The sequence below is a fragment of the Scyliorhinus canicula genome, chromosome 6 (genome assembly GCF_902713615.1).
Source record: "Scyliorhinus canicula chromosome 6, sScyCan1.1, whole genome shotgun sequence".
Lineage (NCBI taxonomy): Eukaryota > Metazoa > Chordata > Chondrichthyes > Carcharhiniformes > Scyliorhinidae > Scyliorhinus > Scyliorhinus canicula.
In genome coordinates, this window is record NC_052151.1 from 61,718,907 (window position 1) to 61,735,162 (window position 16,256).

Sequence of the window (16,256 nt, forward strand, 5' to 3'; positions counted from 1 at the left end):
GTCAATGAGCTTTTGGCTGGCTCACTGCATCTGTTGTGACAGGACTGGAAAATCCTGCCCTCAGTTTCAGTCTAGTTTCCTTAAAAAGTGGAAGAGTCAGTTTCTATTTTAAATTAGGGTCTGTTTCAAACTTCAAAACCACAGATTCCATCACAATGGGGATTTTAAATTCAAGGATGTTGATTCTTGAGTTAGTGGATTAAAAACAAAAGGTTCAGATGAGAAGAGATTCCACTCAAGAAAAAGCAGATTCCAGTTCAATTGAAGTGAAATTGACACCAACAGCAATAGCAGCAAGTGATTATAAAAAATTCAGTACCGATCATGGGATGTCTAATGCATAACCTGTTAAATGAACCATATAAAAGAATACTGATGAAGATTGGCCTGGCAAGAAACTATCTATTACTGCTTATTTTATTTCATTTCAAATGAGAATTTGCTTCCTTTTAATTATATTAAATATCCCAGGTCGTGCATGAGCAAGGAAGTTGTACTAAACCTTAATGAAATCACTAGTTATATCTTAACTGAAGCATTCCTACTCAATTCTGGGTACCAGACTTTAGGAAGGATGCCCAGACCTTGGACAGGATACAGAGATGTACTGGAATGATACCAGAGATGAGGGACTTGTGTGAAGCTTGGATTATTTTCCTTAGAACAGAGAAGGTTGAGGAAATTTGAGGTATTCAAAATTATGAAGATTTAAAAAAATAAATTTAGAGTGGGAGGGCTGCCACTCCCGAACTTTAGGAACTACTATTGGGCAGCAAATATAGCAGTGATTAGGAAGTGGGTAGTGGAGGAAGGGTCGGTGTAGGAGCGGGTGGAGGCGGCTTCATGTAAGGGCACAAGTTTGGGGGCATTGGTAATGGCTCCACTGCCCGTCTCGCTGGCCCGGTATTCCACAAGCCCAGTGGTAGTGGCGGTCCTGAGAGTTTGGGGACAGTAGCGGAAGAATATGGGAGTGGAAGGAGCGTTGGTGTGGGCTCCAATTTAGGGTAATCACTGGATAGGGGGGGGGGGGGGTTTCGGAGGTGGCAGTGGGCAAGGAGCGAGGCGCTCGGGAACTGTTTATTGATGCGAGATTTCCCTGTTTGGAGGATCTTGAACTGGAGTTTGAATTGCCGGGAAGGAATTGGTTTCAGTATCTGCAGGCAAGGGAGTTTGTGCGAAGGCAGGTTTTGACCTTTCTGCTTCTATCACCGCAGGAGATACAGGACAGGGTAGTTTCTGGAACGTGGGTGAGTGAGGGGAAGGTATCAATAATCTATAAAGAACTTATGAAGGGGGAGGAAACCCAGATAGGTGAGCTAAAGCTTAAATGGGAAGATGAGCTGGGTAAGGAGTTAGAAGCAGGCATGTGGGAGGATGCTCGGAGCAGTTTCTTAAAAAAAACTTTAGAGTGCCCAATTCATTTTTTTTTACAATTAAGGGGCAATTTAGCATGACCAATCTACCTACCCTGCACATCTTTGGGTTTTTGGGGCAAAACCCACAAACATGGGGAGAATGTGCAAACTCCACACGTAGTGATCCAGAACTGGGATCTCGGCACCGTGAGGCAACAGGTCTAACCCACTGCGCCACCATGCTCTGAGCAGAGTCAAGATGTCCTCATCATGTGCCAGGTTCAGCCTGATACAATTCAAGGTGGTCGACCAGGCACACATGGTAGTGGCCCGGATGAGCAGGTTTTTTGGGATAGAGGACAGATGCGGGAGGTATGCAGGAGGGCCTGCAAACCATGTCCACATGTTTTGGGCATTACCAAAGTTTAGGGGATTCTGGCAGCAATTTGCAGATGTCATGTCCACAGTACTAAAAACGAGGGTGGTGCCGAGTCCAGAGGTGGCGAGTGTCGGAAGACCCAGGAGCGACAGAGGCTGACGTTTTGGCCTTTGCCTCCTTGGTAGCCCAGAGACAGGTCTTATTATTGTGGAGGGACTCTCAGCCCCCAAAATCAGGGTTAGTGACATGGCTGGGTTTCTCAGACTTGAGAAAATTAAGTTCGCTCTGACAGGATCAACGTTAGGGTTCGTTGGGAGGTGGCAGCTGTTTATCGAGTTCTTTGGAGAAAACTAAACTGTCAGCAGATTCAATGGGGGGGGGGGGGGGGGGGGTGGCCATTTTGTGTCTAGATTAGGCAGGAACAGTGGGAGATGGAGGGATGTGTTACGCACTGAACTATGTTTACATTTTTATTTGTATCTTGTTATAAAACCATAAATGCCTTGATAAAATGTTTTTTAAGAAACTAAATAAATTTAGAGTACCCAATTTTTTTCCCATTAAGGGGCAATTTAGCATAGCCAATCCACCTATCCTGCACATCTTTTGGGTTGTGGGGATGAGACCCACACAGAGAGAATGTGCAAACTCCACACGAACAGTGACCTGGGTCCTCGGCACCATAAGGCAGCAGTGCTAAACACTAATTATGAAGAATATTGATCCGTGAATGAGAAATAATTTCCAGTTGTAAGGAGGCAAGTAATCAGGATACATTCATGACAATAGAATTAGCAAGGGGATGAGAAACTTGGGTTTAAGAGATGGTACAGTTGTGATGGGCTGAATGGCCCTATGCTTTATGATTCCATGAAGATTTATGTATTTTGTTTTGTAGCTTCATGGCCTTTTCAACATTTGTTCAATGTAGGAGTGTCAAAGGCAGCAACTGGATTTGTATTCATAAAAAAAAAAATCAGAATGCACTGGCAAGGTAAATCACAAAAATCAGGTGAGCTCAATAGCTTATAACCAGATGTAAACCAAATATGAAGTTGCTTCAGGAATATCCTCCTGCATGACAATAGGAAACAAGAGATAAATTCCATGCCCATGACATACCACCAGCAAAATGGAGCTGCTACTTCCCATATCTCCAATTTTTATGAAACCCGTAAGTATTTATTTTAAAATTCAACAAGACCAGAGTGCAAAGTAGCATTTCATCCTCCTTTGATACTCGTGAAACATCCCAACTCAATATTTCTCTTTCAAGTAGTAAAGTTGAGTATTGACAGAATATTTAGAAATGGTGCTGTTTGCAGGACCAACACCCTGCTTAGTGTGTCATGCATTAATTTAGAGTACCCAATGCATTTTTCCAATTAAGGGGCAATTTAGCCTGGCCAATCTACCTACCTTGCACATCTTTGGGTTGTGGGGTGAAGCCCAGACAGTGTCATGCATTTGGACCCGGTTTTTTATTTTTGAAATTTTATGTGCCTCTACAGCCACCATTTGGAGAACTGCGAAAACTGTGAAACGATGAATAGGAAAGAGATGGAAAAAAATTCCGTGTTGCTGAAATACAATTTTATTTCTTCTCCTGTATTATGTTTGAATTATGCATGTGACCACAATTTTAATTGCAAGACCGTGTTTCTTTACTGTTGCACAGGTTTTTAAAAAAGTAGAGCAAGAACATCTTCACCGTTCCAGATAAAGGTGCCAGAGTCCACTGGGAACTAGATAGAGAAATCTCAAACTAGGTTTTTTTTTTGGATCAAAGCTCCCTCAGCCAGTGGAGAAAGATGGTTTCACCCAACAACTTGGGTTCAAAGCAATCAAAGGAATGCATGTTCCTCCCAATCATATGGGTATTTTAAATGAAATACCAGGGCATAAGAACACTATTCACGACACTATGCTGCTCTTGCATTTGCTTTGTTTGGCTGCTTGTTCCGTACTGTAACCAAATCACTGTTTGTCGATATACCATTTGTCAAAGTTCTCTGATTATTCTCTTTGTCTACTATGTACGTACTGTGTACGTTCCCTCGGCCGCAGGAAAACACTTTTCACTGCACTTCAGTACATGTGACAATAAATCAAATCAAATAATTGAGTTTATAAATATCTTAATGCCATTTGAAGATTCTGGTTCCCAAGGTTAGAAACAACTTCCCCACAGTAAAATGGACGTGCCGTCTAAACTCTAAAGAACCAATATTCATCTAAAAAGCAGACAGGGCCAAGCCTTTAGCAACTGATTTATTAACCTACAAAAAGATACAAAGAATACAATCCGAAGTATCAAGCCAACTCCAAATAACACGAAAGCTTTCATTAGCCACAAATATCCACATGTTACAAAACAACACCTGACACTCAAACCTCAGACAGGTTCTCACATTTAGTACAGTAAACTGTGCCTTTGGCACAAACCACCATGAACACAGTGGAAAGGTTCTCAATGTGAATAGAACATTTCACATTATAAGCTTAGTCTTATCATATTCTCAGCCATAGAAGAAAGGTTTCTCTTCCCTGCCAATCTGCATTAATAGTACATTAAATATTACAGTGTGTGCAATGATTTGCAATATCAATGGACAGTATAGCAACATGCATCAACTCTCTGCATTCCACTGTGTTAATGATCAGCTGCCGTCACCAGTTCAAACCACTGTCTGAGAGCATCGCTGAGCGTCTCTGGGAGGGCATTCACATTTCTTAAAATTATATAGAACGGGAATGGGAATTCTTCCATGTATGATTTAATTTCTGGACTTTCTCCTTCATCCTTGAATACAGGGACTTTAATGTCCAGAATGGAATCCTAGAAGTGCAACCAAAAACAAAAGTTAGAAGATGGCATGAGCTGTGCAACCTTTAATGCTCCCTCTGTGTTTTAGTTAATGTCTGCCTTGTTGGCTATGATAATGGCAGTGTGGAGAAGTTAGGATTTGTTACTTTAATGCACAATAATACCATCTCATCAATAAGCAATATTATACATCTAACAATAGGCGAACTGTCTTCATTCAACTGTGTAATTTCATAGGCTTTCGATCACATGCAGTTATCACTCCCACGTTCCCATTTATAAGTGGTGTAAAATGTTTTCATGTTCCAAGATTGTAGAAACTACGGCACAAGGCCATTCAGTCCAATACACCTGTCCTGGTGCAAGCTCTTCAGCTGAAGCTACTCGACATTATGCCAATACTTCATTGTTATTTCTTACCTTAGAGGCAGGATTGTCCAGTACAACAAAGATAACAAAAATATTGTTGTGTCGTGCAGCCTCAACAGCAGCTGTAACTCGCTCTTTCCCCTCCAAGAACAGACCTCGTCCATCAGACACTATCAATAGTAACTGTGCTGTTTCTACAATAGAAAAAAAACATTATTATGGTCTTTTTTTCACCAGTTTAAAAAGGAAATCCATCTTACTTTAAAAATTTGCAGCAGTTTAAAACAGCTGCATGAAATGACAGTTGGTTTCTTGCCTCATCAGCCATTAAAATACTTCAAAAATAGTTTGAAAGCGGATAACAATCTCATTAAGTCACTGCCAGAATCCCTAAAAAAAAACACGTAATTTATTTAAAAGTACCCAATTAACTCTTTCCAATTAAGGGGCAATCTAGCATGGCCAATTCACCTACCCTGCACATCTTTGGTTTGTGGGGGTGGGACCCACGCAGACACGGGTAGAATGTGCAAAGTCTACACCGACAGTGACCCGGGGCCGGGATCTAAATTGGGTCCTCAGCACCATGAAGCAGCAGTGCTAACCACTATGCCACCCTGCTGCTCCTCATGTGCCATTTAAACCAAGCAAGGCACTTTCTGGAGTGTGGGGTCATGTCTTACCACCACCGTAAAAGCTCCAGATTTAACGTTTTATTTTACAACTACAGATTCTAGAATGATTAGGGTCTCCATTCATTCCATTTCAGTTAAGGACCATCAGGATATTAATATCAATGTTGCTTGATTTGTTTCCCCTGCCACTCTCAGGGCATATAGATTCCTTAAAGTTGGCCCGGGGGGGGGGGGGGGGGGGGGGGGGGGTGACATTAGTGCACATTAAGTTACAAAATAAAGCTACACAGCAGAACTAGCTTTTAACTTTCATAACTATGTTCTCGATTCAAGAGTAGACAATGGGAACACAGCAACACCTGTGCGATTAATTTGAAATCAGAACGCATCTGTGTATTGAACTTATACCCTTCAATTATTTACCTGTACAGGAAGGTACACAAAAGACTGGGATAATTTCTCACTGCATTAAAGCACTTCACAAGTGATACTGGAGGCCCATTGCTGCATGAACTGTTAATCTCAGAACTGTTGGAAAGTGGTGAAGGAGGCCATTTGGCCCATCAGATCTGTACCGGCTCTCCAAATGAGCAATTGACTCAGCACCATTCTCCCCTTAACCCTGCAAATTCTTCCTCCAATAACAGTCTAATTCCCTTTTGAATGCTTCGATTGAAGTTGCCTCCATCGCGCTTTGAGACAGAGCATTCCAGATCTTGAACACTTGCCACGTGGAAGTGTTTTTCCCCCCCTTATGGCTTTTGCTTTGTTTGAAACCCCTCTCCTTTGCAATCCTTTCCAGAGTGCGAGGTTTATCCACTCTGTCCAGACCCCTCAAGACATCGAATCCTTTGGTTTACTCTGCACTTACAACATAGTGAAACTAAACACTAGCATCTTACACTTATTTAAAACAAACAATATTGTAGTCTACATAGAGGTTTTGAAAGTTTCTTGAATGTGGACAGCAAGTAATAAACTGGTGTAAAGCTCTGACCTGGTTTTCCCTGTTGTGACTGGTGCTGTGCTGCAAGAAACATGTTGGCTGCAGATTCCAGAAACTGCAAAGATACACAGAAGTTGTAAATCGCAATTAGCTGCATTAGATTAATTCGCCACTAAATCGGACAAGGCAAAGTGCAAGGAAATTCTCTACCTAGTTGTTTTGAGCTTACTTCTCATACAATCTATTCATTTATTTTTCTGAAAGGAAAACTCTATTGACAAAGGCACTCATTAAAATTGTGGTTTGATTTACTAAATCGGATTATCCAATTTGCAAGATACTTCAAGATTCTCACAGCTGCCGATTCAACACAAATTAATTTGTAAGTAGCACAAATAGTTTAATTTCCCCCCCCTTTATTCATTCACAGAATGTGGATTTCGCTGGCAAGGGCAGTATTTGTTGCCCATCTCCAATTGCTGTTGAACTGAATGGCTTGCTAGGCCATTTAAGAGTCAACCACATTGCTATGGGTCTGGAGTCACACATAGGCCAGACCAGGTAAGGACAGCAGATTTCCCAAGATGATAGTTTCATAGTCACCATTACAGAGACTAACTTTCAATTCCAGATTTACTAATTGAATTTAAATTTCAACAGCTGCCATGGTGGGACTTTAGATCAGAGCATTAGTCTGGGCATCTGGATCATAGTTCAGTGAGATTACCACAAAACCACCATCTCCCCCATCTACCAATCTCTTCTAAAGGCATAACCTTAGTTGTTACAGTGGAGTAAATAAGCAATACTTCACCACTTTGTAACCCAAGTAGACTATACTACACCCGTTGCATAAAATTTATACACACACACGCGTTTGATTTGCAAACAATGCTTCTTCCAAACAATTACTGTAATAACGAGCACTAACCTGAGCAATCTTAGTTTTCTTCTGCTGGAATTGACAGCTCCTCAATATTCTTGCTCCTGATTGATCATTGAATTGTTCATGGAATGGATGCAGTAATTGGACATGCTCGCCAAAGCTGAAAATTGACGACATGATTGCATCATCAGAATGTTAACAAAAGGACATTGAATAACTGCAAGGAAACTTGATAGCCACCTTCGGTAAGATAACAACTATGGTGCCAGAGCTCATCAATCAATGGTTATGATGATGCTAGAGACATACACAGTATGTTTACGAATAGTGCTTTAGACCTAGACGAAAAACTTCTTCCATCGGGCAGGAGATACAAAAATCTGAGAACACACAAACAGACTCAAAAACAGCTTCTTCCCCGCTGTTACCAGACTCCTAAATGACCCTCTTATGGACTGACCTCATTAACGCGACACCCCTGTATGCTTCACCCAATGCTGGTGTGATGTAGTTACATTGTGTACCTTGTGTTGCCCTATGATGTATTTTCTTTTCTTAATGATCTGTTGAGCTGCTCGCAGAAAAATCTTTTCAATGTACCTCGGTACACGTGACAATAAATAAAATCCAAATCAGATCATGCTAAAAATTCGAAGATATCATAAAATGGGACAAATGTTTCATGGTACATTAACCGCAATCTATAACTTTTACAGATGGTACATGAAACCACCTGCTGCACCTTGGACTGTGCGGTTACGTCTTACGTAATTCTTCTGATAAATGGGCGGCATGGTGGTTACAGGGGTTAGCGCTGCTGCCTCAGCGCTAGGGATCCAGCCTTGATTGACTGTGTGGAGTTTACACATTCGCCCATTGTCTGCAAGAGTTTCCTTTGGTTTCCTCCCACAGTCCATTCCTGTTGTGTAGCTCCTGCTGGGTTGGCCACATCAATGTGCAGGATAGGGTGGGGAAGTGGGCCGATCTTTCAGAGGTTTGGTGCAGATTCGATAGGCTAAATGGCCTCCATCTGCACTGTGGATAATTGGCCAAACAACTGCAAAAGATTGGGAATTTCCAAATGCAAAGTTCTGTGATTATTTTTGCAGTGGTTTAAATGACATCATGCTGGGAACCAGCCCCATCCGCAACACTGGTCATATCCCCAGATCCAATTAATCACCACAGGAGGTTTCCACTAATTGTGCCTGTTTGAGCGACGTTGAAGAGGCTCTTAAAATTAATATATATATTTTTTTATAAACCTTTTTAAAATTTAGAGTACCCAATTCTGTTCTTTTTCCAATTTAGGGGCCATTTCGCATGGACAATCCACCTACCCTTCACATCTTTGGACTGTGGGGTGAAACCAGAGCACCCGGGGGAAACGCACGCAGACAGGGTTGTGGGGGCGAGACTCATGCAAATGCCACACGGACAGTGACCATGGCCTGGATCGAACCCGGGTCCTCAGCGCTGAGGCAGTAGTGGTAACCACTGCACCACCCTTTTAAAATTAATATCTCGTGTGCAAAGGCATAATAGGTACCTTTTAAAAACATTTGATTTGGGACAAGAACTGTATACCAATGAAGCTAGTAAATGGTTCTTTAAAGGTAATTTTCAGTTTTTTAAAACTCATCTTACTCACTGGTGATGGACCATATACTCTGATACCCATTTTCAGACGTGCTAATAAATATACTCCAGTTACCACTCAAAATACATCAAGGAATACTTACTAATGCAAGATTAGAGAAACAAAAGCACATTCTAAAACACTGTTCAACTGAGCCGGTTCACACACTAGTTTATATTTGTGATTATGCAGATTTTTGAACAGCGTTAGTGGCCAGATTATACTCAAAGCAAAAATTCAATTTTCAAATCAGAAGCCAACTCCATGAAGTTGCGAGGCGGCAGTGCTAACCACTGTGCCAATGTGCCGAATGGAAGGTTTTTAAAAAAAATAATTTATTGAAAAATGTTGTATTTATACAACAACAACGAACCGCAATAAAATACCAACAATAACAATAATGCTAGCAATCATAAACATTTGCCCATCCTCAATGAACAACAAAACATATTAACAACTTAAATTAACACAATGTTAAGTTACATAAGCATAAAACAAAATAGAAACAATAATAAGGAACCCCCCCCCTTCTTTCTCTCTCTCTCCCTCCCCCCCCCCCCCCCCCCCCCCCCCCCCCCCCCCAAACCCGGGTTGCTGCTGCTATTGACCAAGATACCTATCTATGAGCCAGGAAGTCCAGAAAAGGCTGCCACCGTTTATAGAACCCTTGTATTGATCCTCTCAGGGCAAATTTGACCCTCTCCAATTTTATAAATCCCGCCATGTCACTGATCCAGGTCTCCACACTTGGGTGCCTCGCATCTTTCCACTGCATCAACATCCTCCGCCGGGCTACTAGGGACGCAAAGGCCAGGACACCGGCCTCTTTCGCCTCCTGCACTCCCGGCTCCACCGCAACTCCAAAAATTGCGAGTCCCCACCCTGGTTTGACCCTGGATCCAACCACCTTCGACACCGTCCCCGCCACCCCCTTCCAGAATTCTTCCAGTGCCGGGCATGCCCAGAACATATGGGCATGATTCGCTGGACTCCCCGAACACCTGGTGCACCTGTCCTCACCCCCAAAGAACCCTACTCATCCTAGTCCCGGACATGTGGGCCCGGTGCAGCACCTTGAATTGGATGAGACTAAGCCTCGCACATGAAGAGGAAGCGTTGACTCTCTCCAAGGCATCCGCCCAAGTCCCGTCCTCTATCTGCTCCCCAAGTTCCCCCTCCCATTTAGCCTTCAGCTCCTCCACTGACGACTCCTCCACCTCCTGCATTACCTTATAAATGTCAGACACCTTCCCCTCTCCGACCCACACCCCCGAAAGCACTCTGTCCATCGCCCCCCGCGAGGGCAGCAAAGGGAACTCCTCTACCTGCCGCCTAGCAAACGCCTTTACCTGCAAGTATCTGAACATGATCCCTTGGGGGAGCCCAAATTTATCTTCCAGTTCCCCCAGGCCCGCAACCTCCCGCCAATAAACAGGTCCCTCAGTTTACTGATGCCCACCTATGCCACCTCCTAAATCCCCCCATCAGTGTTCCCTGGGATGAACCGATGATTTCCACCTAATGGAGCCTCCATCGAGCCCCCTGTTTCCCCCCTATGCCGTCTCCACTGTCCCCAGATTCTTAGGGTCGCCGCCACCACCGGGCTCGTGGTATACCTCTTAGGAGAAAGTGGCAACGGCGCCGTGTGCCGAATGGAAGGTTAACAACCTGGAAATGTTAACCCAATCTCGAGATGCTGCCTGACCATTAATTTCTGTTTTTGCTGATGTCCTTAAGTTTCATGCACAAATGACAGTTGGCATTAGCCAACTTGTTTTTATTTATACTCACCTACACACAGCAACCTGTCCAACCTCTAGAAGTGAGAGCGCATTCCCAATTACAGCCAGTGATTCAAAGGCTAGCTACAAAAAAAAAGGACACATTAGGATAAAATTGAGCTGTCCTATAAACACGTGGTTCCAATAGTCTCCGCTCCAAGCTCTGAAGAGTCATATGGACATGAAACATTAACTCTGTTTCTCTCTCCACAGATGCTGCCAGATCTTTCCAGCAATCTGTTGTTAGTTCTAATTGCCTCTCCTGGGCTATGCTCCATTGCACAAAGTGGCCTTCTTAACTCATTTTGGATACATGAAATGCAACCATCTTAATGATAGCTACCTGGAGTGGGAACCCTGATTGATTTTGCATCTACCTAGCCTTGAAGCTAGCATTATCACACTTATTTCAATCCCAGAGGTGAGATGAACTAATTCAACACAAACCAAAGATAAAATTGGAAATTTTCCTGGCCAGGATACCTCAATATCCTCTGCTGCACAGCAGGGCAGGAAGAAAAATGGCAGGGCTATAGTGATAGGGGATTCGATCGTAACGGGAATAGATAGGCGGTTCTGTGGACAATCAAGACTCCAGGATGGTGTGTTGCCTCCCTGGTGCAAGGGTCAAGGATGTCTTGGAGCGGCTGCAGGACATTCTTGGGGGGGGGGGGGGGGGGGGGGGGGAGGGGGGGGATGAACAGCCAGCTGTCGTGGTGCACATAGGCACCAACGATATAGGTAAAAAATGGGATGAGGTCCTACAAGCGGAATTCAGGGAGTTAGGAGTTAAACTAAAAAGTTGGTCCTCAAAGGTAGTAATCTCAGGATTGCTACCAGTGCCACGAGCTAGTCAGAGTAGGAATGTCAGGATAGATAGGATGACATAGCGTGGCTCGAGAGATGGTGCAAGAGGGAGGGATTCAAATTCCTGGGGCATTGGGACCAGTTCTGGGGGAGGTGGGACCAGTACAAACCGGACGGTCTGCACCTGGGCAGGACTGGAACCGATGTCCTAGGGGGATGTTTTCTAGAGCTGTTGGGGAGGGTTTAAATTAATGCGGCAGGGGGATGGGAACCGATGCAGGAAGTTGGAAGGTAGTAAAACAGGGACAGAAGCAAAAGGAAGTAAGGGGAAAAGTGCAAGGCAGAAAAGACATAGTCAAAAATCTAAAAGGGCGACAGTACAAGGTACAGTGACTGAGGGGAGCTCAGTGAATAGGCCCAGTAATAACAAAAGGAATAAAACTGGAGATGTTAAGATTCAAAACAGAGGTAAAAAAACCAACATAAGTGTACTTTACCTGAATGCTCGTAGTATTCGGAATAAAGTAAATGAGTTGATGGCACAAATCATCGTGAATGACTATGATTTAGTGGCCATTACTGAAACATGGTTAAAGGATGGTCACGACTGGGAGTTAAATATCCGAGGGTATCAAACTATTCGGAAGGACAGAGTGGATGGTAAGGGAGGTGGTGTTGCTCTGTTATTTAAGGATGACATCCGGGCAATAGTAAGGGATGACATCGGTGCTATGGAGGATAAGGTTGAATCCATTTGGCTGGAAATCAGGAATAGTAAGGCAAAAAGGTCACTGATAGGAGTAGTCTATCGGCCACCAAATAGTAATGTTATGGTGGGGCAGGCAATAAACAAAGAAATAACTGATGCATGTAGAAATGGTACAGCAGTTATCATGGGGGATTTTAATCTACATGTCGATTGGTTTAACCAGGTCGGTCAAGGCAACCTTGAGGAGGAGTTTATAGAATGTATCCGCGATAGTTTCCTAGAACAGTATGTAATGGAACCGAAGAGGGAACCTACGGTCCTAGATCTTGTCCTGTGTAATCAGACAGGATTGATTCATGATCTCATAGTTAGGGATCCTCTCGGAAGGAGCGATCACAATATGGTGGAATTTAAAATACAGATGGAGGGTGAGAAAGTAAAATCAAATACTAGTGTTTTGTGTTTAAACAAAGGAGATTACAAGGGGATGAGAGAAGAACTAGCTAAGGTAGACTGGGAGCTAAGACTTTATGGTGGAACAGTTGGGGAACAGTGGAGAACCTTCCAAGCGATTTTTCAATGCTCAGCAAGGGTTTATACCAACAAAAAGGAAGGATAGTAGAAAGAGGGAATATCGACCGTGGATATCTAAGGAAATAAGGGAGTGTATCAAATTGAAGGAAAAAGCATATAAAGTGGCAAAGATTGCTGGGAGATTAGAGGACTGGGAAATCTTTAGGGGGCAACAGAAAGCTACTAAAAAAGCTATAAAGAAGAGTAAGATAGAGTATGAGAGTAAACTTGCTCAGAATATAAAAACAGACAGTAAAAGTTTTTACAAATATATAAAACAAAAAAGAGTGGCTAAGGTAAATATTGGTCCTTTAGAGGATGAGAAGGGAGTTTTAATAATGGTAAATGAGGAAATGGCTGAGGAACTGAACAGGTTTTTTGGGTCGGTCTTCACAGTGGAAGACACAAATAACATGCCAGTGACTGATAGAAATGAGGTTATGACAGGTGATGACCTTGAGAGGATTGTTATCACTAAGGAGGTAGTGATGGGCAAGCTAATGGGGCTAAAGGTAGACAAGTCTCCTGGCCCTGATGGAATGCATCCCAGCGTGCTAAAAGAGATGGCTAGGGAAATTGCAGATGCACTAGTGATAATTTACCGAAATTCACTAGACTCTGGGGTGGTCCCGGTGGATTGGAAATTAGCAAACGTGACACCACTGTTTAAAAAAGGAGGTAGGCAGAAAGCAGGAAATTATAGGCCAGTAAGCTTAACTTCGGTAGTAGGGAAGATGCTGGAATCTATCAAGGAAGAAATAGCGAGGCATCTGGATAGAAATTGTCCCATTGGGCAGACGCAGCATGGGTTCATAAAGGGCAGGTCATGCCTAACTAATTTAGTGGAATTTTTTTGAGGACATTACCAGTGCAGTAGATAACGGGGAGCCGATGGATGTGGTATATCTGGATTTCCAGAAAGCCTTTGACAAGGTGCCACACAAAAGGTTGCTGCATAAGATAAAGATGCATGGCATTAAGGGTAAAGTAGTAGCATGGATAGAGGATTGGTTAATTAATAGAAAGCAAAGAGTGGGGATTAATGGGTGTTTCTCTGGTTGGCAATCAGTAGCTAGTGGTGTCCCTCAGGGATCCATGTTGGGCCCACAATTGTTCACAATTTACATAGATGATTTGGAGTTGGGGACCAAGGGCAATGTGTCCAAGTTTGCAGATGACACCAAGATGAGTGGTAAAGCGAAAAGTGCAGAGGATACTGGAAGTCTGCAGAGGGATTTGGATAGGTTAAGTGAATGGGCTAGGGACTGGCAGATGGAATACAATGTTGACAAATGTGAGGTTATCCATTTTGGTAGGAATAACAGCAAACGGGATTATTATTTAAACGATAAAATATTAAAGCATGCCGCTGTGCAGAGAGACTTGGGTGTGCTAGTGCACGAGTCACAGAAGGTTGGTTTACAGGTGATTAAGAAGGCAAATGGAATTTTGTCCTTCATTGCTAGAGGGATGTAGTTTAAGACTAGGGAGGTTATGTTGCAATTGTATAAGGTGTTAGTGAGGCCACACCTGGAGTATTGTGTTCAGTTTTGGTCTCCTTACTTGAGAAAGGACGTACTGGCACTGGAGGGTGTGCAGAGGAGATTCACTAGGTTAATCCCAGAGCTGAAGGGGTTGGATTATGAGGAGAGGTTGAGTAGACTGGGACTGTACTCGTTGGAATTTAGAAGGATGAGGGGGGATCTTATAGAAACATTTAAAATTATGAAGGGAATAGATAGGATAGATGCGGGCAGGTTGTTTCCACTGGCGGGTGAAAGCAGAACTAGGGGACATAGCCTCAAAATAAGGGGAAGTAGATTTAGGACTGAGTTTAGGAGGAACTTCTTCACCCAAAGGGTTGTGAATCTATGGAATTCCTTGCCCAGTGAAGCAGTTGAGGCTCCTTCATTACATGTTTTTAAGGTAAAGATAGATAGTTTTTTTGAAGAATAAAGGGATTAAGGGTTATGGCGTTCGGGCCGGAAAGTGGAGCTGAGTCCGCAAAAGATCAGCCCTGATCTCATTGAATGGCGGAGCAGGCTCGAGGGGCCAGATGGCCTACTCCTGCTCCTAGTTCTTATAATATCATTCTGTTTACTAAGCCAGACACGAGGAGAAAGAAGATTGCTGGTCTACAAACTATAATATGTTACATTCGTCCTTCGACAGACATAAGCAGTCGCTTTACGAAAGATGGGAGCAATATTTAAACCTATGGAGGGAGTTTCAAGGGGTCAAGAAATGCATTTCCAATTAATGAGACATCCATCCATGCAATCGAACAGGATATGCAAATATCATGTGTACAGTTACAGTCAAGTGGTATGGGTGGAGAACAGGGTATAGAAACATCATGTGTCTATTTACAGTCTATGCATCATGTGTCTATTTACAGTCTATGTGTCTAGGTTTTAAAAAGAACAAAGTTAAAACATCTGTACTGCCACAGGCTACTTAAACTTTCGTGACTCAAGCATTTCAAGGCTGATGCTTGCAATTGCGCAACTTCAAATCTAACTTTTTAAAACCATACCTGTTTGGAATGATTGTCAACCATACTCGAAGAATCATCAATAGCCAAACAAATCTGGTATTGCCGTTTGCTTGGTTTTGTCCTGCGAAGCCAGATTTTATCTTTACGGAACTGGCTAGCTATGTAGGGAATCACCTTGCGCATGTTTAATCGCTTTCCAGTTCTATAATCACCTCTGTACACAAACACATGCGAAGAGGAAATATAAATATATATTTTTTAAACCATTCCACATTTTCCCCCCAGGAAATTTCAATGAATTATTTTAAAAAACCAAAATACCTACTGACAGGTTAAACCTTCCTATCTCTCTTTATATGAAGGGAATAGATAGGATAGATGCGGGGAGGTTGTTTCCACTGGCAGGTAAAAGCAGAACTAGGGGGCAAAGCCTCAAAATAAGGGGAAGTAGATTTAGGAGGAACATCTTCACCCAAAGGGTTGGGAATCAATGGAATTCCCTGCCCAGTGAAGCAGTTGAGGCACCTTCATTAAATGTTTTCAAGATAAAGATGGATAGTTTTTGGAAGAATAAAAGAACAAAGGGTTATGGTGTTCGGATGGGAAAGTGGAGCTAAGCCCACAAAAGATCAGCCATGATCTCATTAAATGGCGGAACAGGCTTGAAGGGTCAGATGGCCTACTCCTGGTTCTTATGTTTAGAGCAAGAGAACGGTTTGATATGCAGTCTCCAATAGATGCTACATGTCTGTGTATCTATTATACCACAAGTATCAATTTCACCTTTCTTGGCATTAATTTTAATCTGGTGCAAGTCGAGGTTCTCTCCACGTGTCCAGCAGTGACATCATAA

General features: G+C 42.9%; 1 protein-coding gene across 2 annotated transcripts in view; it reads right to left on the minus strand.

The window, feature by feature from the left end:
* Window positions 1–3,988: 3,988 nt before the first annotated feature.
* Window positions 3,989–16,256, minus strand: part of mdn1 (midasin AAA ATPase 1) — a 204,527-nt gene continuing 192,259 nt past the window's right edge. For both annotated transcript variants that reach the window (XM_038799361.1, XM_038799360.1), the window contains exons 97-102: window positions 15,443–15,617; window positions 10,828–10,901; window positions 7,443–7,557; window positions 6,563–6,626; window positions 4,982–5,124; window positions 3,989–4,573 (exon numbers count right to left, since the gene is read on the minus strand). In XM_038799361.1, coding sequence (XP_038655289.1) covers window positions 4,388–4,573; window positions 4,982–5,124; window positions 6,563–6,626; window positions 7,443–7,557; window positions 10,828–10,901; window positions 15,443–15,617 — 757 coding nt within the window. In that variant the 3' untranslated portion in view covers window positions 3,989–4,387. The remainder of the gene's footprint in view (window positions 4,574–4,981; window positions 5,125–6,562; window positions 6,627–7,442; window positions 7,558–10,827; window positions 10,902–15,442; window positions 15,618–16,256) is intronic.